Here is a 26,359-nt window from a genome sequence, read left to right as displayed (position 1 = left end):
TTTTGAATATGGCTTTATAGAATGCTTCGTGTGCTTAACTTACATATTTTGAGCTTGGATATTGGTTAGTATATATTAATTGTAGAGCGCTCCATGAACTCCACTTATATCTTTTGGAGTATGAATAATACTATCATCAAAAGCGGGTTTGGAAGAGTGTCAGCTTTAGGAACTAGTGATCTCACCATTTCGAATGAGGAGAATTTTGCTTATATGGAGAGTAGTAAATTTTCTATGCTCGTAGATCATGGAAAGAATGCTTTATGTGATGGTAATATTGTTGAACTCATTCATGATGCTACTGAAAATTATTATGAGGGAGGAATACATGCTTGTAGGTTTGCAATAATATCAAGTTTCCTCTCTATATGCTTAAAGTTCTAAAGTTATATTAATTTTTCCTTCCTATGCTAGTTGATTCGTGTTCCTATAAATTATGTGCTCACAAAATCCCTAGGAATAGGAAGTGGGTTAGGTTTAAATGTGCTCGTCATATTCTTCATGATGCTCTCTTTATATTTCAACTCTTATCTTTTATGTGAGCATCATTGAAATCATCATGCCTAACTAAAAGGCATTAAAGAAGAGCGCTTGTTGGGAGACAATCCAATATTTACCCTTATTGTTTTTGTGTGTTTACATGATTAAGCTACTGTAGTAATCATGTTTTATTGCTTTGTTTCAATAAAGTGCCAAGTAAGACCTTTGGGAAGACTTGCGTGAAAGTTAATGTGATCTTGCTGTAAATAACAAAAACTTTGCGTTCACGAGATTAGCTGCCATTTTTTATAGAAGAGTGCTTTGGTGCTGATTCTTTTTGCAGAAGATTAATACACAAATTCCTCACGTCCACCAATTTATTTCATAATTTTTGTTGAGTAGCAGAAGTATGGTTAGTGTTTAGATCATTACAGACTGTTCTGTTTCTGACAGATTCTGTTTTCATTGCATAGTTTGCTTGTTTGCTAGTTTCTATGACTTATATTTCTCAATATAAATTGTAGAAATGATATGGTACAGTACCAAAGTGAATGGTTTACTCTTTATCATACTAACATGTCTCACGAAGTTCCATTAAGTTTTGTGTGATTGAAGTTTTCAAGTTTTGGGTGAGATATCGATACGAGGAGAATAAGGAGTGGAAAGACCCAAAGCTTGGGGATGCCCAAGGCACCCCAAGGTAATATTCAAGGAAGATTCAAGCGCCTAAGCTTGGGGATGCCCCGGAAGGCATCCCCTATTTCGTCTTCAAAAACTATCGGTATACCTTACTCGGAGCTATATTTTTATTCGTCACATGATATGTGTTTTGCTTGGAGCATATTTTAAATTTTAGTTGTTGTTTGAATAAAATCATTGGATCCGAAATCTTAAATGAAAAAGAATCCTCCCATGGCTAGTTAATTATTTGACTACTCGGTGTCCTTCACTCATATCTTTTTGGAGTAGTTTGTCATTTACTCACGTGCTTCACATATATCCTATGAGTAAATGGTTGAATGAATTGAATATCATAAATCTGAATTTATATGTGTTTCATATGCTTATACCATGGGGAGTAATGACTTCACATAGAATAAGTATAGTTAATAAACTTATTGAAAGTTAGCAAACGTAGAATTGGTCACTTGAACAATTCATGAAAGAATATTGAAGGAAGAGAGATCTCACATATAAATATACTATCTTGGATATCTTTTGTAACTGTGAGCACTCATTAAAATATGACATGCTAAAAGGTTGTTGTCGGACAAGGAAGACAACGTAATGGGTTATGTTTTCTTATATCCGAAATAAAGTATATTGTCTTGGATCATCCAACATGTTGAGCTTGCTTTCCCCCCTCATGCTAGCCAAATTCTTTGCACCAAGTAGAGATACTACTTGTGCTTCCAAACATTTCTTAAACCAGTTTTGCCATGAGAGTCCGCCATACCTACCTATGGATTGAGTAAGATCCTTCAAGTAAGTTGTCATCGGTGCATGCAATAAAAATTGCCCTCTAAATATGTATGATCTATTAATGTGGAGAAAATAAGCTTTATATGATCTTGTGATGTGGAAGAAATAAAATCGACGGACTGCATAATAAAGGTCCATATCACAAGTGGCAATATAAAGTGACGTTCTTTTGCATTTTTTGTGCATCCAACCATAAAAGCGCACGACAACCTCTGTTTTCCTCTGCGAAGGTCCTATCTTTTACTTTTATCTTCTACCTTATGCAAGAGTCATGGTGATCTTCACCTTTTCGTTTTACATTTTATCCTTTGGCAAGCATATTGTGTTGGAAAGATCCTGATATATATATCCAATTGGATGTAAGTTATCATGAACTATTATTGTTGACATTACCCTTGAGGTAAAAGGTTGGGAGGCGAATCTATAAGCCCCTATCTTTCTCTTTATCCGATTAAATCTTTGAACCCATAAATATCACGTGAGTGTTAGCAATTGTGAAAGATTAAATGATAGTTGAGTATGCGGAGTTTGCTAAATCAAAGCTCTGACATAGACCTTTCCTGAAAATAACATGAATTGCAATTGTTTGATGACTGAGAATATAGTTTGTTAGTTTCAAGAAAGTTTATGATCTATACTTTAACATGTGAATAGCTTGTTACTTGATCATGATTTTTTATGAAAATGAGCTACTGTTATGATATATAATGATGCTAGAAAAAGTGATTGGAACTATCACTCGTGAAACTTATGCACTTGCTAGCATTCACACTTCATAAATTATTTCTTTTATCATTTACCTACTCGAGGACGAGCGGGAATTAAGCTTGGGGATGCTGATACGTCTCTAACGTATCTATAATTTATAAAGTATTCATGCTATTATATTATCAACCTTGGATGTTTTATATGCATTTATATGCTATTTTATATGATTTTTAGGACTAACCTAATAACCTAAAGCCCAGTGCCAGTTTCTGTTTTTCCTCGTTTTTGAGTTTTACAGAAAAGGACTATCAAACGGAGTCCAATTGACGTGCCAATTTTTGACGATTTTTGATGGACCAAAAGAAGACCCCGGAGTAAAAGAGTTGGGCCAGAAGAGTCCCGGGGCGTTCACGAGGGTGGGGGGGGGTGCCCAGCCCCCAGGCGTGTGGGCCTGCCTCGTGGACGACTCGAGCAACTCCTTGATGTGAGACCGACGCCAAAAAATCCTATAAATACAGAAACCTCTAGAAAATAACCTAGATCGGGAGTTCCGCCGCCAGAAGCCTCCGTAGCCACCGAAAACCAATCTAGGCCCTCTCTGGCACCCTGCTGGAGGGGCCATCATCACCGGAGGGCATGGAGGAGGATCCCGGAGGGTCCATCATCACCATGAAGGCCAAGGACCAGAGGGGAAACCTCTCCTCATCCAGGGGGGAGGCCATGGAGGAGGAAGCACAAGGGGGAGAACCTCTCATCCTCTCTTTTGGTGGCACCGGAGTGCCATCGAGAGGGGAATCATCGCCGCAGTGATTGTCTTCATCAACATCACCATTATCATCACCATCCTCATCTCTTTTACGCGGTCCACTCTCCTTCACCCTGCTGTAATCCCTACTTGAACATGGTGCTTTATGCCACATATTATGATTCAATGATGTGTTGCCATCCTATGATGTTTTGAATAGATATCCTTTGTCTTTGGGTTGATTGATGATCTAGATTGATATGAGTTGTATGTTTTACTTTGGTGATGTCCTATGGTGCCCTCCGTGTCGCGCAAGCGTGAGGGATTCCCCTATAGGGTGTTGCAATATGTTCATTATTCGCTTATAGTGGGTTGGTGAGTGACTGAAACACAAACCCGAGTAAGGAGGTTGTTGCGTATGGGAATAAAGAGGACTTGATGCTTTAATGCTATGTTTGAATTTTACCTTAATGATTTTTAGTAGTTGCGGATGCTTGCTAGAGTTCCAATCATAAATGCATATGATCCAAGTAAAGAAAGTATGTTAGCTTATGCCTCTCCCTCATATGAAACTGCAACAGTGATTACCGGTCTTGTTAGCAATTGCATAGGACAATTCCGCACAACAATCCATCATTATTCCACACTCGCTATTTATAATACTTAGTAATATATTCTAACTTTATGATAACAGCACCTACTTTCATATTTTAGCTCTTCGATATCATACACAGTTATCCACTTCATACCCACAACGCAGTTTTATTTCTCGTTTCTAGTTGGAAGCAAATGTTCGGTGTACGTAGAGTCATATCAGTTACAGATAGGGCTTGAGAGAATATTGATCTTACCTTTCGCTCCTTGTGGGTTCGACACTCCATACTTATCACTTCCACATTTAGAAAATGCTACAATGATTCCCTACGCTTGGGAATTATCAGAGGACAAGGCTTGGTATCGAGACGTTATCGGCTGGAGGGACTTTGAGCTTCTCAAGTAGAAAGCTTTCTCCGGCGAGGATACTCTGGTGCTTCTCGAGTAATGCCGTGAGCTCCTTTGCCTCAGCAAATTAGAAGCCTTCCAGGTTAGTCGCATTAATTATCAGAGGACAACTTTGGCCTCTTCACGGTCACCCCAACATACTCGTCGTTCGATCGCCTTTTGTCCGTTTAATCATGCCGATTAATGTCGCCGGATGCGGGCTTTGGCACCAGACATGCAGACTTAGCACCAAGCTCACTCACGGTGATAGTTGAAGAATTTGCTGCCAAATCATTCGCCGACAGGGACGTGTGCTTCGGCGCCGAACTGGAGCCGGCCGAGGCACGCGGATTTAGTGACCACGTCATCTCCGGCCATGCCTTCTATCACCTCGCCTAAGAGTCGCTCCACGCCACGCCTCACATGCAGATGCGGCAACACACCTTCAAGCTTGTCCTGCATGCATACAAGATATGCGTAGGAATAAAAAAACATTTGTGCAAGCTCTTTTTATTTACTGTTATTATTACTGTTTTTTTACCTACAGGTTTCCAAGTGGCGGAGCTGTCGGTGTCAACGAAGATGACTGTCTTGTCAAGATTCTTGGAGCTGCGGCTAGGGTAGAGTTGCGTAGTTCATGCCGCCGGGCTATGCGACTCTGGAATGAGCCGCGGAGCACTTGGCAATGGAGGCGTCAGGCGTGTGTACTCCACGCCACGAAAGCTACTTCTCGACTTTCTTGGTGGCGGTGGCGGAGGAATTGAGCCGCAAATGAAAACCATGAATTGGAAAAATGTTAACGCAATGTAAAAAAATTGTTAGCTGACCTTTCTTTCTGATTGATCTAGTATGAGCTACCACTATTTCAATATACTATAGCTAGCTTACCTTTCTTTCTCTTGCGTCATTTCATATTCTCACCTTGATTGCTGCTACTGAACTAAAGCATTCATGTTAATCGCTTTGCAGTTAGATAGCTTTCAACCTTGCCATGGGCATGCGCTTGACAGGCTGCCCATGCATTCGAACCCCGGCATGGGCGTGCGTGCTACCAATGGAGCGGATGTCGAGCGCTACTTGCCGCGTCTGAGCCGATGTCGGCCAGGCCGATCTTGTACTCGCAGATTTTGGGCGTGGCGGATGAGAGGGAGAGTGGGTGATTGCAGTGAGTAGAGCTATGATCTATCCGACCAGCCCGGCCGGAGTTGATGTCTCCATTTTCCATCAGCGGCGTTCGGAAGATGTGAGGCGCTGCGATGGCCATTTGGGAAGGATGAAGCTCCACGAAGACGACACGGTGGAGAGGCGAGCGTGACCGTTGGCAAGCAAAACTAAATTTGTGATGCCGTGTCCGTTTTTTTTTTGTTTTTTTTTTTGTTTTTGGTTAGTCTGTGGTGCTGTTGCCCACGCGGACACGGTTTAGAGTTGGGGTCGAGATGGAATTATTTCTCTTTTGGATAATGAGTCAGGGGGGAATACAGAGCATGAAAGCATCAATATAAAAGGTTATCTTCCTCACTTTTCTAAAACAACACATTAGTTAGGTCCATTGGTTAGTGCTTGCCAACATTCTCTTGTTGTGCCAGGTTCGAGTCCTTCCCATTGCAATTTATTGCGTGTGTATGGAAAGCAATTTTGATTTTTCAAAAAAAAAACGGGACAATGTACAAAGGGCTTGACTGAACAAAAGAAAAAAAGAGGAACAGTCCTCACTTTAATATTGGGTATTGATTTTTCAGGCTTTCGTGTGGTTTTTCCTAGGTTTTGGAGAAAAAAAACTAATGAACTTTCTTGCATGAATTTTTTCGTGCTTCCGTGATAAGCACATTTGTGTTTCTCTGAAAGGAAAAAATATATGCTTTTGTGCTTCTCCTAGGGGCACAGGTTTGCTTATGTGAACTGTGCTTCTCGGAAAAAAAAAGCAGTATTGCTTCCACAAGAAGCACAAATTTGCTTCCCGGGGAGCACAATGTGCTTCTCGGAGGCATAGATTTGCTTCAATCCTAACTTTAATATTAGGTATTGATTTTTCGGCTTTTCGTGTGGTTTTCCCTAGGTTTTGGAGAAAAAAACTAATGAACTTTCTTGCATGAATTTTTTCGTGCTTCCGCGATAAGCACAATTGTGTTTCTCAGAAAGGGAAAAATATATGCTTTTGTGCTTCTCCTAGGGGCACAGATTTGCTTATGTAAACTGTGCTTCTTGGAAAAAAAAGAAGTATTGCTTCCACAAGAAGCAAAAATTTGCTTCCCAGGAAGCACAAGTGTGCTTCTCGAAGGCATAGATTTGCTTCCCGGGAAGCACAAGTGTGCTTCCCAGGGGAAAAAATGTGCTTCCACAAGAACTAAAGATTTTCTTCTCGTGGAGGCACAGATTTCCTTACACGATTTGCTTCGGACTATGCTTCTCAAAAAGGGGGGAAAGTAGAGAGAAAAAACAGTGTGCCCGACTTTGGTTTTTTCCTTCCAGTTTTTTGTGAAAAAAAAGTTCATCAAAACCTATTAACATGGGATCTACTTTCGAATACCTTGACACGATTAATCCAACAGTCAAAACGGTTCCTAATATGGACACACAGTTCAAGAGAAAATGTTTTAAATAAACAAAGCTAGGTAGAAAAGGAAATCCTTAGGTTGCGACAAGTGGCGCACTTGTGGTGGCCCGCTTGTCGGTGCCTGAGAAGGTGGGAGTGGCCTTTGCAAGGGATAAGCCTTAACTAGTGATTTCGTTAGTTCGAACTCATTATCAAATATTGATGGCCTTCCTGTTTTATTAGTTACTGCAAAATTTTAAGAGGGTCAGTGATCACACAAGAAGGTTGAAAATGTGTGAAGTACTACCAGGTAAATAACTAATGTGGGAGCGATCGGAATAGAGTCGGGACCACTCAAAAAGGAAATTGTTTACATTGGAAGAATGGAAGAGAGTGAGTCAATGATTTCGGCTTTGTCGACTCTTTCTTTTCTTGCACTTATCTAGTAATTTTTTTAGAACGAAGGCTCAAGAGGAATTTGGCTTTGTATTAACAAAGTCATCAAACGACTAGGAGTTACATCGAATAAACCACAAACAAGAAAGGAAAATGATAGATACAAATTGCTGCTACAACAGCTCATTGCACCGCCGATGTCGTTGTCCACCACCATGAGCACCTCCAGGTAGGAAGCAAATGTCTTGAAAGGAGGCACCACCGCCGGAAATGTGTTTCCAGCCACTCTTAGAAGGCAAAGCGAGATCTCCAAGTCATCCATCTCGACCTCCGTAGAGGATCACTACCCTCTCTCCTTGGATCGAATGGTGTCGCCCCGACGGCAGGCAGAGAAGTTCCCCCAAGAACACAGACAAGGAAAGAGGATCAAGTTGACAAAAGACATGGCATGGGAAGCAAGAATCGTTGGCCCAAGCATCCTGGCGGTGCAGAAATCGGTCAAATCCCTCGGCATGGGTCCAAGCGCATTTGGATGTCCCAAATCGGATGTCACATGTGGGTTTTACCAAGGTTCGGGCCTCCAGAGAGTAATACCCTACATCCTGGTTGTTTCTATTATTCATGATGGAATACCTCATGTGAGGGGCTTATAGTGGTGTATGAGATTGCCACCGAGAGAAGATGGGAATGAGAGCCCTCGAGCCTCCCCTTATATACACAGTAGAGCCTAGGGTTTACATGTAGGCAGATGCAATCTTGGTTGTTGCTGTCCTAGGCTTGGAGAGAAAGAAGGTCACGGCGTCCTCTTTAGGGCCCCCTTTGGTGCCCAGGCCTCATGGGCCTCTGGGCAGGCCTGATGCCAGACTCCCTTTGGTGAACTAACTGGCCCGTCGCATAGGCCAAGTGAAGAGTGTTGAGATGAACCCTAACCGAGTTTTTGAGGGCAACTATGTCAGGGTCCGGGCGAAGATTAAACTCGCTGAGCCTTTGGTGCGATTTGCCCCCTGAACATCAAAAGGGGAAGGGAGAATTCTCCTGCCAGTCAAATATGAGAAGATTGGCTTTTTTTGTGAAGTTTGCGGCATCCTAGGCCACTCCATGGAGGAGTGCGGCGATGGGGTTCATAGCCCATGAGAGGTTGAATACGGCGAGTGGATGAAAGCCACTCGAAGACCCATGCCAGAAGGCCAAAACCGTGACCCCGGCTGGAACAGGGGGAACTCCGTGCATGGACGGGGACGTGCCCGTGGAGGCGGCCGCGGCAGGAACAATGGGGCCAAGAAACGGTCATCAGAGGAGGCCAGTCTGGGGGATGAAGTTGACAGAGACGCTGATGAGGATCTCAAGGACACGACGGAAAGCCCACTTGAGGGCAAGGGTGATGAAGCTGGGATTGACCAACCACAAACATCGGTTATTCGCAAGCTGAACATGGATGAACAATCAGCATCTGAGAGTAGTAGGGGTGTCACAGTGGATGCATCCATGCAGGGGACTATGAATTTTTCCCCTCCACCACCATCGTACGTTACCCCGAGGGACAGAAAGAAGCACAAGAATGGGAATTCTCCAAACAAAAGCAACTTGGACAGCGTGACGGGCTCCTCAGAGGAGCGCCGCCGGGTCCAATGAGTCTATCATGTTGGAACTGTCGCCGGGCGGGCAAACCCGCGACAGTTCGAGAGCTTCACGACTTCGCGAGGCAGTTTGCTCCGATGGTGCTTTGTATAGTTGAAACTCAACTCCCTAGAGATAGAGTGGAAAACTTAGCAAGCACCCTAGGTTATGATAATGCTTATGTTGTTAGTAGCTCTGGTAGAAGTGGAGGTCTCGGTATTTTCTGGAATAATGAAATAAAGATCGAAAATTTTGGTTACTCTGCTTATCATATAGATGCTCATGTTACTCTTCCTGGTACTATACCATGGCGGCTCACAATGATGTACGGTGAATCACAAGTTAGTGAAAGAGGCAAGACTTGGGATGTGTTGAAGTCTCTCGCTGAAGATAATGACATGCCATGGTTATGCTTCGGTGATTTCAACGAGGTACTCAGTTTGAATGAACATGATGGGGTTGGTCACCGTTGTATGACACGGGTGAATGGTTTTAGGGACGCTATTGATACATGCGGCCTTATAGATCTAGGCTACTCGGGAACCAGCTGGACTTTTGAGAAAAGAGTCGCCCGAGGTACATACACGCGGGTCCGCCTCGATAGGGCACTTGCCACTGCATCATGGACCAGTATGTATCCAGGGGCCGAGTTGTTCCATAAGTCTGCCGCCACATCGGATCATATACCGATTTTGCTACAGCTCTCACCAGGAGGAGATGAGCCGCGCCAAGCTAGACCTTTCAGATACGAGATGTTGTGAGAATTTCATGATGATTTTCAGGCGACCATTGAACAACATTGGCAAGGCCCAGGAGCAACCACGGTTGCGGAACTGTGTGCAAAAATAAAAACACTATCAACAAACCTAAAACATTGGGACCGAACTACGCTTGGCAGCGTCAAGGAGGAGATCAGAACTCTCAAGCTTCAGCTAGAGAGCATGCGTGCGGATCCATCTAGGACTGCACCTACTCGTCAGGAGGAGAAAGTGAAAGATCGCTTGATCGAGCTCTATCATAGAGAGGAAGTCATGTGGCGTTAGAGATCGCGAATAACATGGCTGGTGGCCGGCGATAAGAATACCAAATTCTTTCACCTACGGGCCAGCAGACGGCGCCTTAAAAATAAGATAAAGAGTTTACTCAGACAGGATGGAACTACAGCAGATGATGATGTAGAGATGGAGAGTATGGTTACGGCTTTCTACAAAAATCTGTTCACATCCGAGGGGACAACGAACATGCATCAATTGATTGACGTAGTGCCACGTAAAGTCACAAACGAGATGAATCAGCGGCTGACGGGCGAGTATAGCAGAGAGGAGATTAAAACGGCGCTGTTTCAGATGGCTCCTACAAAATCACCAGGATCGGATGGTTTTTCGGCGCATTTTTTCCAGAGACATTGGGAGCTCTGTGGAGATGAAGTGTCCACTATCATTCTGAAAATCTTAAGGGGTGAAGATGAAGTTGAGGAGTTGAATGATACTGTCCTAGTTCTCATCCCTAAGGTAACCAATCCCACACTTTTGTCGCAATTCCGTCCCATAAGTCTTTGCAATGTACTCTACAAGATTGTGTCGAATGTTATGGCATACAGGCTGAAGTCCATTCTTCCTATGATCATATCGGAGGAGCAATCGGCCTTTGTGGCAGGACGGTTGATCACAGATAACATCATCTCCGCGTATGAATGCTTAAATTTCATGAAGAGGAACAGGTCAAAGAGGAATGGGTTCTGTGCTCTTAAACTCGACATGATGAAGGCTTATGACCGTTTGGAATGGGACTACCTCCGTGCTCTCATGTCTAAGCTGGGTTTTGCACCGGCTTGGGTCAACTCAGTTATGAGGATGGTATGTTCGGTCAAGTTTTCGGTTATGTTCAATGGAAAGAAACTTGAGAAATTCACACCTTCGCGAGGAATCCGACAGGGGGATCCGATATCACCTTACCTTTTCTTGCTGACAGCAGAGGGTCTTTCGTGCCTTTTAAAAAACCAGTCAGAGTCATCTCCAGTGCATGGGATCAAAGTGGCTGATATAGCACCGCCGATAAGCCATCTTCTTTTCGCAGATGACAGCCCGCTGTTTGTCAAGGCTAGTGTTGAGGGGGCTATTCAGGTATCTTCTTTGTTGGACATATATTGCAATGCTTCAGGACAGAAAATTAACTTGGATAAATCTTCAGTGTTCTTTAGCAAGGGCTGCTCGCAAAGTATTAAAGAGAGCATGAAAAATACCTTGAATTTTCACAATGAGAGTCTCTCAGAAAAGTACTTGGGCATGCCTACAGATGTTGGGAGCAGCAAAAACGGAGCCTTCAAATATTTGAAGGACAGAGTCTGGAGCAAAGTTAAGGGATGGATGGAAAAGGTGCTGTCATCCGGAGGGAAAGAGGTACTTATAAAGTCTGTAGCTCAATCTATCCCGGTCTACTCTATGGCTTGTTTCAAGCTACCTCGGGGCCTCTGTCTTCACATTAATGCCATCATACGTAAGTTTTGGTGGGGGAGTAAACGTGGTAAAAGAAAGACAAATTGTGTCTCCTGGGAGAAGATGACAAGGCCAAAATATGAAGGAGGTCTGGGTTTTAGGGATATTGAACTTTTTAATCTTGCTCTGCTTGCAAGACAGGCATGGAGAATCCTGGAAACACCAGAGACACTAAGTGCAAAAATCTTGAAGGCGTGCTACTTCCCAACTACAGATTTTCTTGATGCTTCACTGGGTAGCCAGCCATCTCAAATATGGAGGGCAATTATAGAGGGCAAGGAGATCCTCTCGCAGGGACTCATCAAACGCATTGGCGACGGCAGAGATACTTTGGTATGGCAGCATAACTAGGTACATAAAGAGGCGTCGCTCATGCCAATTGTTTGCTTGAGCCAACATAGGCCACAGTTTGTGTCCGAACTGATCGACAGCTCCAACGCCAGGTGGAAGCAGGACATGGTTCGTGCAACCTTTCTCCCAATAGACACGGACGTGATTCTCAATATCCCGCTAGCTATTAGACAATGCAGAGATTCCTGGGCATGGGCATACGAGCACAAGGGCTCCTTCTCTGTCCGCTCGGCATATCGGATGCTCATCAACACGAAGCTAAGGAGGGATGCATGGCTCGAAGGGCGATCAGGCCCGGCTGATAGATCGAGAGAAGAAGCAAGTTGGACTAACCTCTGGAAGGTGGTGGTTCCCTCCAAACTGAAGGTATTCCTATGGAGACTTGCACAATGCTCTATACCCACGGCGGATGTCCTCAGTCATCGTAATATGTCCACATCGTCGCGGTGTGCTATCTGTGGAGAGGAGGACTCGTGGTTGCATTCATTGATAACGTGCACGATGGCGCGCTGTGTATGGGCGCTAGGTGACCCGGAGCTGGTTGAGCATGTTATTGCAACAGCGGAACCGAATGCCAAGGCTTGGCTATTCAGTATGCAAGAATCGATGCCACATGCCGAGTTCACAAAGCTAACTGTGACCCTATGGGCCATATGGTCGGCGCGGCGAAAGCTAATCCACGAAGGAGAGCACCAAAGCCCAATTGGGACACATGCTTTTATCACACGCTTCTTGGCAGACTTGAGTATTGCTTCCTTGTCACATGAAATAACGAAACCCAGGACAGCCCCAGTGCGGGTGCAAGAGTGGATACCACCACCGGCGGGTCACCACAAGGTAAATGTTGATGCAGCCACTTGTAAACGCCCTCCCATCGGGGCTGTTAGCGCGGTCTACCGGGATCATTCAGGTGCATATGCTGGATCGGCAGCGGTGGTATTCCATGGTATGACTGACCCGAATATATTGGAAGCTCTGGCATGTCGCGAGGCCATTGCATTAGCCAGGGATCTCGCACTGACTCATTTTAAGGTGGCTTCAGATTGCCTTTCGGTGGTCAAGGACATACACATGGGAACTATGGGTACAATTGCCCCAATCGTGCAGGAGATCATCGACTCGAGCAGGGAGTTTCAGTCCTGCTCTTTCACCCATGAGAGACGTCTTTCCAACAAGGAGGCTCATGGCTTAGCTAGACATGCTTTACATTTAGGGGAGGGTCGCCATGTATGGCTGTTACACCCTCATGATACTTCTATTATTCATGTAATTCGCTCTATTGATCAATAAAGTAAAGCATGTTCCCCTCAAAAAAAATCAATAGCCCCCGAGTGTGGCGGAGGTCGTAGGAGCGGTCTCCGAGACCTTCGGCAGGCTCTTATCTTCTTCCTTGTTCATCCTTGTGATTCTTCTCTTTGGGAGCTTGGGTAGGAGACCCTCACCATTGCTTAATATGTATCCAAGGGCCTGCTAGCCGCACAGTACTTTGTGAGCTACTCTCCAAGAGCTAAAGGGATGCCGCGGCTTGCGTCTGCACTTTCTGAAGCGCCATCTTGTCAATATGGATCAGGAGCCCACTGAGTTTCTTCCATCATGTCGAGAATGCCTGGATTTCCACACCCATGTATCGAGATGCGGTAACTATAGAGGAAGTGGGACGCATGCCAAGCTGTAGCACCTTGATTTCTGGGGTTCACCACGGTTGCCATAAGAGAGGTGGCAGGAGGTAAGATTCCCCACTCTGCCTCCGTATTCCTCCTTGCATTTCCGCCGAGCCTCCTATTGCCCATTTTCGCCATTGTGAAGTACACGATCCTCATGCCCTTAAAATGCTCCCTCGAGTCAGAGAAAATGCCAAGGTCGAAAACTAGCTCTTCCCACAGATGCGGTAGGGGTGCCGCTCAGCGTTGTCAATGAACCACAGTGGATTGATAATGACACCACAGGAAGGTGGTTTCCATTTCCATGCCTCAGACATGTGGGTAGGAGGTTGAAGACGGAGGGGTAGTTCACTCCAAATTTAAGATATCATATTTCTTTGATCGGGGAAGCTCCTCCGGCCCCACTTGCAGATGAGCACGTGCTCCACTTCGACTATTCGGCCACGAGGTCAGCTTCCCCTTACATCCTTTCGTGTGGGGGCTCCTCTTCTTCTTTGGTTGCCAACTCCATCACTTGAAACCATCAAAATTCTTCATACCACAAATTTATTACTTTTTGCGAGTGCTACTTGGGGAATTCCCTCCACTTCTATTTGTTCCACACCTCTTCTGTGTTAGGACACAGATGAACAACAACGTTGTTGGCGTCCTTGGTTGGGTGAGCCTTCAGCTGCGGCCTTCCAGCAAATTCTTTGACCTTCCTCGGTCGATGCGGTCCTGGCACAAGAATAAGTTTTATGTGTCAGGTCTCAGAGAGAGGTTGCCCGCTTACTTCGATGGAGCCCTACAACATCTTCATTCCTGGGAGTCCCTGGACCTCTAACTTGATAGCATGGGCTGGGGAAGCAAGGAGCGGGTTTGACTGTAGTAGTATTTTGAGGTCGGTAGGCTGCTTTGGCCTAGTCGCTCCAATGGAACTTGTCCCCTTTCTTCAGAAAGTTATCTTCGTCCCCAAAGACAACCTCAAATTCGATCCTACCTAGGGGATGAACACGGCGATCTGACACGAAACCATGAAAGCTTGTGTCCGACTTCTGTAGGCGGATAGGGAGATCCCCATCTTGTCCAGAGTATCAGGGAAGATTATGTTGAGACCACTACCCCCGTCCATCACAATGCATAGGAGGCGGCAACCCCCGACGATTGGATCTACCCCCAAGGAATGCCTGCCTGGGTAGGGATGTTTATGGTGTGGTCGATAATACTGAACGTCACAGTTTCGCCCGACCACGAGGAGAATGGAATGATAGCAAATGTGTTGTTAATGTTCAACCAAGAATTGGTAAAATAGTACGGAATCCATGGTTGGAGTCAAGGAATCGCGTGAAGGTTGACGGGGGTTGGCATGTCGAGCCTGAGCGAGCATCCAAGCTCCGAGGACATCCCAAGGAGGAAGCTAGTGACGCCCCAAAGTTGGCCCCCGAAGGTGGTCCCACTACCAGCCGCCGCCGGGACACCGATACTAGCAACGCAAAGTCCTCCGTTGGTTAGCTGCCGCCTGCTGCCAATCACCAGATGGTGGAGCCTCACGTATCCATCATGTCTTGCTGATCAAGTCCTTTTTTTCTCTACGCACACGGCTGACAGTGCCACACGACAGGAAGGTATCTTCATCATGCTGCTATTGCACCAATCTACCCCCTGCATGTAGTCACAGTGGTGATTCCCCTACCAGCCGCGCCCTTCCTTCTTCGCTGTTGATCGATGAGATTTGGGTGGGAGGGAGGGTTCTGCGATGAGAGCGAACATGAGAGAGAGAGAGAGAGGTTGGGGAGAGACAAGTCATCTCTGCGCCTGTTCATCGCTAGAACCACCCACTCCCTTTACATGACGTGTGGGTCCATCGGCGTGTCGTGGGCGATTTGTGTCCATGATCCCGACCAGGTAAGTGACAAATGAGCGCTCACGCTGCATTGTGTGTGTGCTCGACTAGACGAAATAGTGCGCGCACACTTTTTAGAATTTAGCTTTTTTTTTAAATTTGGTGACCTTTATTAAATAATGATCATGTCTATAACAAGAGAAGGAATAAGAAAGTCCGGAGTCTGATCACGCCACTCCTCAGATATTTTTCTTATCTAACTTGCTCCAGCAAGCGAATGCGCATCAAAATTGCTTTCCTGGAGACAATGTTAGTTAGTGTATATATGTCTAATCGTCTGGAAGAAGTACATTTTGACAAACCAAGACAAATGAGATGGCAGCTTCAGGAGTTGGAGTATTTGCACCCTAGCTCAAAAAGCTCCTTGTGAACAGTATAATCGTGAAAAATAGTAAAACAAATCAAAAAATCCAAAAAAAATTGTAACCTTTGACAAATATACTCTGTGCTTGCGGAAATTTATCATGAATGAACATTCTTGAAAACCGTGGCAACAAAAACAAAATCGATACGTCCAAGATGCTATTTTTGAAAGCATTTTGGAGTAACAAATGTCATTTCGTGACGAAAATTTTCAAGCATTGAAAAATTTGTCAAAGGTTACCACAAAATTAATTTTTTGAATTTCATTATCTTTCAATTTTACTGTTCACCTGAGCTCATTTAAACTTGGGAGCGCAGAAGAACACTTTCGGCTTGAGAAGGTATATTATGAGATACAACAACACGTTGCCAAGCTAATAGCCGATGAGCGTACGATAATTTCTAGGGAATCTGTCCCGATGTCTTCCACTCCAACGGGATAAGTAGGGCAGTAGACCCCTGATCCATGCAACGTTACTGCCGACAGAATTTTAGAAAGAAAAATAGTGAAAAAAATTCCACTCCAACGGGATAAGTAAGGCAGTAGACCCGATTCTCAAAAAAAAAAGTAAGGCAGTAGACCCCTGATCCATAGAGAATTTTAGAAAGAAAAATATTGCAAAAATATGAAAAACGCTAGAAGGAGGGCTCGAACCTCCGACCTTGTGGTTAACAGCCACACGCTCTAGCCAACTGAGCTATTCCAGCTTGGTTGGTACTTCAATTTACAATCTTACATATTCTAGGTGGAACTAGTCTTTTGGCCTCCCCGTCAGTTGTAAGGCTTGAGCCTGCGCTGGCACAAGTGAATGGAGTATTCTGTTGTGGTGGCACGTGTGAAACTGCACTCTAACATCTCACCCACTAAACGAACCAGCTACACAGCTCTACGCCATGTTGATTAGTTGGATGCAGCTTAATCTGGTTATGTTTTCATTCAAGAGAGTACGGGACGCTGGAGGTGATCACCTGGGCGCAGCTAGGCATCCATCACAAGCCAGTACGAACGTACATATGTCAATCAAATAAACAATAGTCCAGCAACATAACTGAACATGAAAACATGCTCACAAACTAACATACCGAAAATCTTCAGGTTGGTCTGCTAAATGTGGAGAGGTACTACCAGGGCCGGATCAAGCCCAGCTGGCCGCCTCGGGCCCCCTTTGTATACTGCAGCAGTTGCTACAATATTGCGCTACAATCTTTACTCCTAATGTCTCAGTTGGTAGTCTCGCCTCACGGTTTATTTTAGTCCGGTTTTATTTCGTCCCACCTCCCACCACCCATTTCCACGCTGGGTTTTTTATCCATCGGTTTATTTTTATGTACACTCTTTTATTATAAATCAACACTTTCCTAACGTATAAAAAATCGTAGATCTAACTTTCCTAACTTATCCAAATCAATTGCGATCAATCGGTCCCTCTCTTTTATTACAAACCAATATTTTCCTAACGTATAAGAAATTACGGATCTAACTTTCCTAAATTATCCAAATCAATCCGGACCTCTCAATAGTGCAATTTGTTTAAGAAAACAAAAATCTGATTTTCGGAATGAAGGAAATCACTAGCCTGGCCGATATTTCCGAAACGAAAGAAGTCGCCAGCCCTGCAATTTTTTTCAACGATATATACATGAAACCATAGTGGTGATAGCAGTCCAAAGATCGAAAGTTGTTTCCTTACTCGTGTCCTGGACGAGAATCTCTTTTGACAGAGAATTCAGGAGATGACTCAGGACCTGTTGGTCCTTCGAGATCCATTTTGCATACAGAGGGTTTGGCACCTCTGCCATGGATTTGTCCGCCTGCTGCTCCTGCACTGTCTTCGGTGGCGTAGCGTCGGATCCATCCAGAAGGCCGGTGACTTGCGCTCCTCGCAGTCCCGGCATGACCTGGGTCCTCCATAGAATGTAGTTGGTTCTGGTGAGTTTCTCAGCTGGTGGAGCACCAAGGCTGATGACGATGGTGGCCGAGGAGGACATGGTGATGTGGTGATGATGATCTAGTAATGGTGGTGGTGATCGAGGGAAAAGCTTTCTGGCTAGATAGATAGAAAGAGGTTGGCTCTGTATACCATGTCAGGAAGCGTTTCTACTCCCTCGTAATGGAGCCGCGTTGGAGTTTATATTGATCGAGGCTCAAGGCCAGACTTGGCGTACAAGTTGGAAACCTACCGATCCCTTCGATTCGGTAGTTTAGATATGCTAAGGGATAATAGAGAGAGAGAGAGGGGTTTAGTTGAGATTACAACATGTATTCTACACAAACTCTAACACACATGTAGACATGTGCAAAATCAGGGCATAAATATGATGTAGCTGTGAAAATATGCCTTTCCTGTTGTTAGTGTATAACGTCTCCAACCTTATGCCTTTAGGAAATGAAGGATCAAACACAAGAGGGAACCCTGTGTAATAGCACTACAAGGAGATCTTCTCCACCATTGGCGTCGAGATGGACATGCTGAGTACCCTATTGCCTCATACACTGAGCTTCAATTGCTTAAGCACCGGCCAGCGGAGTCACTATGTCGATGCTTGCGCATCCCATGCATGCTCGGACATCAAGCTCGCGTGCAATGACATTGAGTGGAGTGTCATGTTGCATGCAGACTTACCAGCCATCACCCTGAGCACGCACAGGCAAGGGCAGCAGGTAAGCAATGTACCAAGATCAATGATGATGCATGCGGAGAGGGACAAGATATCGAGCTTCGAGAACTCGCCGATTGGCAGATGCGCAAAGCTGACGTTGTGCAAGCTTATCACGATCGATGTGGTGAAGTGGAACCATGGCAGATTTACAGTGATACAGCTTCTGGCACCATACATGTGTTAGTTAATATAAAGCTGAAGGATGGGCAAAACTGAACGTTGACGGATCGTTCTATGCCATCTCAGGAATTGCAGGGGCGGGCATGATTCTGCGTGGCTCCACCAGCAACATCATTTTCTCATCCTGCGAAGAGTTGCGTGCATATGCAGAACCACTGGAGGCTGAATTTTCAGCTTGCATGAAGGTCATGTGCCTCGCCTTGCAGTGGACGGAGTTGCCGATAAAAGTGGAGACGTATTGCTTTGTCGCTCTCAATATGATCAATGGTCCAAACATGGACCTGTCTCGCTAGTCCATGTTGATTGACCAAATCCAAAGGCTTTTGAGGGAAGGGAGAGTTTTCAACCTGTCTCGCTAGTCCATGTTGATTGACCAAATCCAAAGGCTTCTGAGGGAAGGGAGAGTTTTCAAACTATCGATCTCATGTTTTTTTTTTTTGCAAGAAAAACTTCCAATCTATTTATCAATTGTTAAGGTAGTACAAAGACCATCAGAAGTAAGAAATACATCCAGGTCCGTAGACCACCTAGCGACGACTACAAGCGACGACTACAAGCACTGGAGCAAACCGAAGACGCGCCGCCGTCATTGCCCCTCCCTCATCGGAGCCGGCCAAACCTTGTTCTAGTCGACAATCGGGAAGTCATCTTGCTAAGACCCCATAGGGCCAGCACACCACGACAGCAACCGCCACTGATGAAGAGATGCGTAGATCAGATGGATCCAACCTGTAGACACATGAACACAGATGAATGAAGATCGGATCCACGTGGATCCATCGAAGACAAACGCCAACTGAATCCCGCGAGATCCACCGGAGACAAACCTCCACATGCCCTCCGACGATGCTAGCAACGGGGGCTAGACGGGGAGGACCTTATTCCATATTCAGAGAGCTGTTGTCGCCTCGTCTCTCCTAGCAGGACACAAACCCTGTTAAACGTAGGATTTGTGGGAACTGGCTCAACCCTCTAGGGGTGGCCTATCACATATATTTATAAGGTTACACAATATACAGATTACACAGTTGGGCTACATTACAAAGTCTAACAAACCCTAACAAAACTCAAAAAACCATCTGAAAAAGAAGCCCTCCCACCGGCAAGGGCCGGATCCACCATGTCTCCATGGCCCTAAAACCATAGAAGACGAGATAGACCGAAGACGGCGTCGACGAGAGGCACGAGAAACCCTAACGCTTAGAGTGCCCACGTACGTGAGAGCCAGGGGCACACTCAAATTATATAATGTTCGTAGGGAACAAAATGGTGTAAGCCATTATCTAGCCTCCTTCGACCGGACAGAAGGCCACACCGTGGTCTGGCTGGATTCGAGACTGGTGTATTGATTGATCAAATAAAATCTCTTTTTCACTCGCAAAGAATTATAAAAGCTAGAGAAGACGAACTCCTAAGGCGAGATCCTCGTCGCCGGCGTGGACTAGGGAGGCGAAGCGAGCCACATTGATAGTCTTGCCGAGGTATGCTGATGTCGAGGAGAGACACCATGAGACAGGGCCTCACTATTTCTAAAAATGCCTTTTATCTCTAATATAAATGATGCTTTGATGTGATGATAACAGGGTTAGTGGAACTAATAATGCTGGTTGTCCGTGGACGTATAGAGGGTCGTATCTGTTGTATGCGGCGGCTGCAGATGATTGAACCCCCCAAAAAGATGATGATTGAACAATATACAAACGACAACGTCGATGGTACGCTTGGAATTAGCGTGGACAATCAGGGCGCATTTGGTCGCCACGTACTACCCCAGATGGCCGACGAGCCGATCGACGTAGCCGTGCCGCCGGGGACCGCGTGCGTGCGTGGTCGCACGTCGGCCTCGCCTCAGGCATATATCCGGCACGCGACAAAGCTAAATCCGGAAATTTTTGACTAACCAATCAGCCGGGGACGGGAGCTGCCATTTTCATCGGCGCCGAGCTCAGCAGGTGGAACCGCTCCATTTTGTATCCCATCAACCGACCCTTTATATAATTTTCTCCTTTAGATTGTTCTTTAGATTATTTCTACACATTTTCCACCACTTGTTGCCGCTTTGTTTGGCAGAAGGAGTGTCGCCTACGCCCCAGTAGATGAGCGCGACAATCGGGGTCCAAGATCGGGTTTCTATATTTGCTCATCCAAGACGGAAGAGGCACGTATTTGTGCCCATCAGGCCACACTACGCTCTACAATTAGTAGTTAACTAACGTATGCAGATGTTGACAGGGCGGCTTTCGATTAAATGTAAGGAGGCTGACACTTGACAGCGGGATGATTCATCGCCAGGGAGGGACACGTATCAAGATAGATCTTTGATTTTTTTTTTTAAACTATGATGATTTTTATAGCAAATTCGGAAACTATACACCCTAATGAAGAAAAATCAAAAATATCACCCCGTCGGCCTCATGTTGCCCGAAAAAAGACTTTTCGGCCTCCTGTTGGCCAAAGAGTCCCTCTTCGGCCAACACCTGCTCTACTTTTTAGAAAATTTATTTAAAATAGGATTTTTAGTATTTTAATTTGATTCTTTTTACATTAGATTAGAAATTTTATGAAGTTTCTGTAGATATCAAGTTTGACTAGATTTGGAAGTTTGAATTTGAATTTTCATGAATTTTCTCAAATCACTAGATTGCCTATAATTTAAGCTAGGAGTATTCTTTTTAGATGATTTTTTTTGCCCTGACGATGGGACGCCACGCAGGGCACCCCGGCGCCGGCACGCGTCCACTCGTACTTGTCACCTGTCCCATCACGGCTTCCTGCGTGTGCAGGTCCCTCGACTATATGTATAGCTCGGCTACCACTCTCACATCACCAGTCATTCCTGACAACACTAGTACTGCTTTCCCTTTGCTTGCTGTCGCGAGTGAAATTAGATGAGCAGCGCCGGCATGGAGTGCTCGGGGAGCGAAGGCGGCGGCGGCATGGTGGCGCCGTTCGTGGCCAAAACGTACGCGATGGTGGACGACCCGGCGACCGACGCCGTGGTCGCGTGGGGGCCGGCCAGCAACAGCTTCGTCGTCGCCGACCCCTTCTCCTTCTCGCGCGCGCTGCTCCCGGCCCACTTCAAGCACTCCAACTTCTCCAGCTTCGTCCGGCAGCTCAACACCTACGGCTTCCGCAAGGTCGACCCGGACCGGTGGGAGTTCGCGCACGCCTCCTTCCTCCGCGGCCAGACGCACCTCCTGACCCGCATCGTCCGGCGCCGCAGCGGCGGCAAGCGTGGCAAGGAAGACGCCGACGAGGAGGATGAAGACATCAGCAGCAAGATGTTAGCCATGGAGGTGGTCCGGCTGAAGGAGGAGCAGAGGGCCACCGAGGACCGCTTGGCGACGATGTGGCGCCGGGTGCAGGACGCCGAGCGCCGGCCCAAGCTGATGCTCGCCTTCCTCCTCAAGGTCGTCGGCGACCCCGACGTGCTGCGCCGCCTCGTAGGCAACTCGGGTGGCGGCTGCGGATTATTCCCCGGCGAGGGCGCGGAGGCCAAGAGGCCGCGGCTGCTTCTCGACGGGGAAGCCCAGATGGGCAAGAAGAAGATGCGCGTCGACGGCGACGGGCTCTTGTACGATATCAACCGGCAGGAGGCCTTCGTGCGGGAACCCAGGGTCAACTTCACTGGTTTCTACACCGGAGGCGATGGCTTTAGCGAGGTGCCGGTGGACGACCCGCCGTACGCTTTCCGCATGGACGGTGGTTACTGAGTACTGCCTCTTGGTTGAGCTAGTGTTTCTATCTCCGGCTCTCCGCCTACACATTTGTGTACTGTACGTAATACATAGGGAGTTTTTGTTTTTTTAGATGATGTGGTAGGAGTACTTTGTGGCAAACTACTTTGTGAGCAAGGAGAGCTACGCTCAGATGTTTCTTTTTTGTGAAGGAGCCCATCAAGGTTTAAGTCTTAAATTGACACCGGTGTACCCACCGTGTCAAGTTTATTTTGGTATGTATGTTCAGTAAAAGGAGATGTTTTCGTTGACTACAACACGTCAATATCAAGATTTGTGTTGAGGGTGTATCTACGTGCATTTATAGGATGAGTGTTTGTGAGTGTATATGAGGATCTGTGCTTGTGCCTTGTGTTGGAAAACAAGGGAAACATGCTGCTCATGAATCAGGGTGCTTCGGTAAAAAACAAGCTTCATTTGCCATGAGTCATTTATTTTTTATCTAGGAATTTGGTTGCTTGGTGACATCTTATGTTAGTATAATCCAATAATTTCATTTATACGAAATCCCTTTAGAAACAACATCTTATGAATAAAAAAAGTCAACTTGATCTTCTCATATGCCTTTGGAAAACATAGAACTTCCCTTCTTAGCATAAATGAAATTGAGGGCCTAATAGAAGATCAGAACTCCTCCCATAATGGATTTTCCTCCTTTTATAATGTTCTTTCTTTAATAAAGGCAGTTTGTACAGAAGAAATTAAGGAGCCAAAACGTAATATACTCGGATCAAAGAAACTAAAGTAAAAGCAAACAACAAAGAATATTGTGCCCGCAATTTTTTTTGACAAACTCTAATGTTACGTGAGATCACTTTAAAGTCTACGCTTTACGTCTCTAGCGCCGTCCCTTTTTTTTGTGGGGGTAAAAGGATTTTATTCCATAGCAATAGGGATACAATCAAGTGGCACAAGTTCCTCCACACATGGTGGACTCCTACCTAGCCATACAGCAGTAGTACTCTTCGTACGACTATAGCACGCCAGCCGATCTACAACCCTATTCTGATCACGATTAACCTTCGACGGAATAAACTCCCTTTCACCCATAAAACGGTGGATCTCAGCAACTAGATGTCCATAAGCGGAACGGGAAAGACTGTTCCCTTTCAACGTACGTAGGGCTTCCGAGGAGTCGGACTGGACAATCACCGGTTCGTCCGAGTGTTGAATAGCCAAGGCCATGCCCTGCATTAAGGCATGTATCTCAGCCTCCAGAGCGTCATTGCAATTGAAGATGCATCTGTAAGCTGCAAAGATAACACTCCCATCGGACCGCCGTAGAATCATACCCGTGGCCGCGGACCCGTCTGAACTATCAAACGCTCCATCTACTGATAAGGCCACCCGCCCCACTGGTGGCTTCGGCCATGGTTGAGGTGTAGCTTCAGGTTGCTGTTTTACCGGGGCTTCCTCCCTCAGTGGCATCTTTCCTTTCATGATCTCCTCGGTCGTAAATTTTCGAGCCTGGTGCAAAGAGGACATGTAGCTCTGTAAATACTCCATTGTCACCTCCACCGATGGCACTGCTTTACCATGAGTCAAATCAGACCGTAAAGACCATATCCTCCAGATTAACATGATAATACAATCTCGCATGTGATCATGACAGTGCAGCAGAAGATTCCCAAACCTGGCGCATCGCCATCCAGATCTGACGAGCATGCCCGCAGGTCACCAACGCGTGGAAGCTCGACTCTTTCTCCGTACCACAAAGCGGACATGTATCGTGCGTCGCTATATGCCAATATTTCTTGCATCCGTTCGTCGCCAGTGCTCCGGTCACAGCTTTCTAGGCAAGGATGCACATCTTAAGAGGAACCTTGGCCTCCCAGACCATTCGCCAGATCGGGCGCTGGCCATCCGGCGAGACACTTGACGCGCCCACACCCATGTGCGTATGGGTAGTTGCTAGCCGGTATGCACTCCTTACGGTAAACCTTCCACTCTTCTCCGGGAACCAAGCGAGAAAGTCTTGCCCCCTATTAGGAGATGTACGAATCTTCAAAATTCCTCGGACATCCATATCCCAAAAGTATTGCCGGAGACGCTGTATGTTCCAAGCGCCAGATTCCTCAAGAAAATCTGCCGCCCAATTATACCTGCAAGTACCCTTCGGGGTGATAGGCTTAAAGTCATACCCCCTCGGAATCCATGCATCTCTCCAAGTTTTAATCAAAGACCCGTCACCTACCCTCCAAATCAGTCACTTTTTGAGCAGCTCCAAACAATGGGTGATGCCTCTCCACACAGCAGACGAAGATGTAGGGAACACTGTGTCCAACAAGTTCCCGTTGGGATAATACTTTGCCCGAAGCAAGCGGGTACATAAACTATCAGGGCTGTCCAATAATCTCCACGCTTGTTTAGCGAGCAAAGCTTGGTTAAACGCTCTCATATCTCGAAACCCCATACCTCCCATATTCTTGGGTAGCATCATCTTTTCCGTATTGAGCCATGCCATCTTCCGTTTGCCATTCTCCACACCCCACCAATATTGTCTCATCATCCGTGTGAGATCATCACAAACCGAAGCAGGAAGACGGAAAACACTCATGACATAAGTTGGTATTGCTTGCGCAACTGCCTTTATTAAAATCTCCTTGTTGCCCGACGATACATACTGCTCGCTCCAGTCAACAAGTCTCTTCCGTAATCTTTCTTGAACAGTCTCAAACTGTCCTTTATGCATTCTTCCTTCCGGGACCGGTAAGCCCAAGTATTTAGGCTCAAAAACCTGCTGAGTAATCTCCAGAATATGTTTCACTTCGTCCGCCACCGACTGCATGCAATTATCGGAGAAAAGGATGGAACACTTCCCTGGGTTAATGAAAGTGCAACTATCCCTAGGTGGTTTTGGTAATTCATAACAACATATAGCTCATTGAGCTAATGCTATTCCAAGATGACTATTTCAGGAAAGCTCAATGTTTGGCATGGCATGGATGTGAAAGTGGAACCCTCAAAATGCTAAGGACAAAGGATTGGCTCAAGCTCAAAAGCTCAAGACTCTTCATTTTATATTTTAGTGATCCAAGATCACATTGAGTCTTTAGGAAAAGCCAATACTATCAAGGAGGGATGAGGTGTTGCTTAATGAGCCTCTTGCTTCATGTGCTTAGTGATATGCTCCAAAACCCTCAACTACTTTCCCATATCCACATATGACCTAAACCCTAAGCCAAACTCGGTCCTACCGATTCTTTCTATCCGGCGCCACCGAGTTTCACTTGTCATAAGCCACTGCCAAACCCTAGCAATTCGGTTCTACCGATAGGGATCTCGGTCTCACCGAGATGGGATTGCAAACTCTCTGTTTCCCTTTCGTAACTTTTCGGTCTCACCGAAAGAGCGAATCGGTCCCACCGAGATTGCAATGTAAATTCAGTGTTTCCTTTTTGTAACTTTTCGGTCTCACCGAAAGAGCAAATCGGTCCCACCGAGTTTGCCTGACCAACTCTCTGGTTAGCTAATTACCAAAATCGGTCTCACCGAGTTTGTGTAATCGGTCTCACCGAGATTACGTTATGCCCAAACCCTAACCATATCGGTCCTACCGAGTTGCATGTCAGTCCCACCGAAAATCTCTAACGGTCACTAGGTTTACCTTTTCGGTCCGACCGAGTTTGTTGATTCGGTCCCACCGAGATTGGAAAACTGTGTGTAACGGTTGGATTTTGTGTGGAGGCTATATATACCCCTCCACCTCCTCTTCATTCGTGGAGAGAGCCATCAGAACACATACACAATTCCAACTCATATGTTCTGAGAGAGAACCACCTACTCATGTGTTGAGACCAAGATATTCCATTCCTACCATATGAATCTTGATCTCTAGCCTTCCCCAAGTTGCTTTCCACTCAAATCTTCTTTCCACAAAATCCAAATCCTATGAGAGAGAGTTGAGTGTTGGGGAGACTATCATTTGAAGCACAAGAGCAAGGAGTTCATTACCTACACACCATTTGTTACTTCTTGGAGAGTGGTGTCTCCTAGATTGGCTAGGTGTCACTTGGGAGCCTCCGACAAGATTGTGGAGTTGAACCAAGGAGTTTGTAAGGGCAAGGAGATCGCCTACTTCGTGAAG

General features: G+C 45.8%; 1 protein-coding gene and 1 non-coding gene across 2 annotated transcripts; one reads left to right on the top strand and one right to left on the bottom strand.

The window, feature by feature from the left end:
• Window positions 1-16,328: 16,328 nt before the first annotated feature.
• TRNAN-GUU (transfer RNA asparagine (anticodon GUU)) lies at window positions 16,329-16,402 on the bottom strand. Its single transcript has one exon. It is a non-coding gene; the product is annotated as a tRNA-Asn (tRNA).
• Window positions 16,403-21,351: 4,949 nt separating this feature from the next.
• On the top strand, window positions 21,352-22,367 carry LOC123108542 (heat stress transcription factor C-2a-like). Its single transcript, XM_044530317.1, has one exon. It carries the CDS (start codon window positions 21,424-21,426, stop codon window positions 22,246-22,248), a length of 825 nt encoding a protein of 274 aa, XP_044386252.1. The 5' UTR covers window positions 21,352-21,423; the 3' UTR covers window positions 22,249-22,367.
• The last annotated feature ends 3,992 nt before the right edge of the window (window positions 22,368-26,359 follow it).

This window comes from Triticum aestivum, chromosome 5A (genome assembly GCF_018294505.1).
Source record: "Triticum aestivum cultivar Chinese Spring chromosome 5A, IWGSC CS RefSeq v2.1, whole genome shotgun sequence".
Taxonomy (NCBI): domain Eukaryota; kingdom Viridiplantae; phylum Streptophyta; class Magnoliopsida; order Poales; family Poaceae; genus Triticum; species Triticum aestivum.
This window is presented reverse-complemented; position numbering and strand designations above follow the sequence as displayed.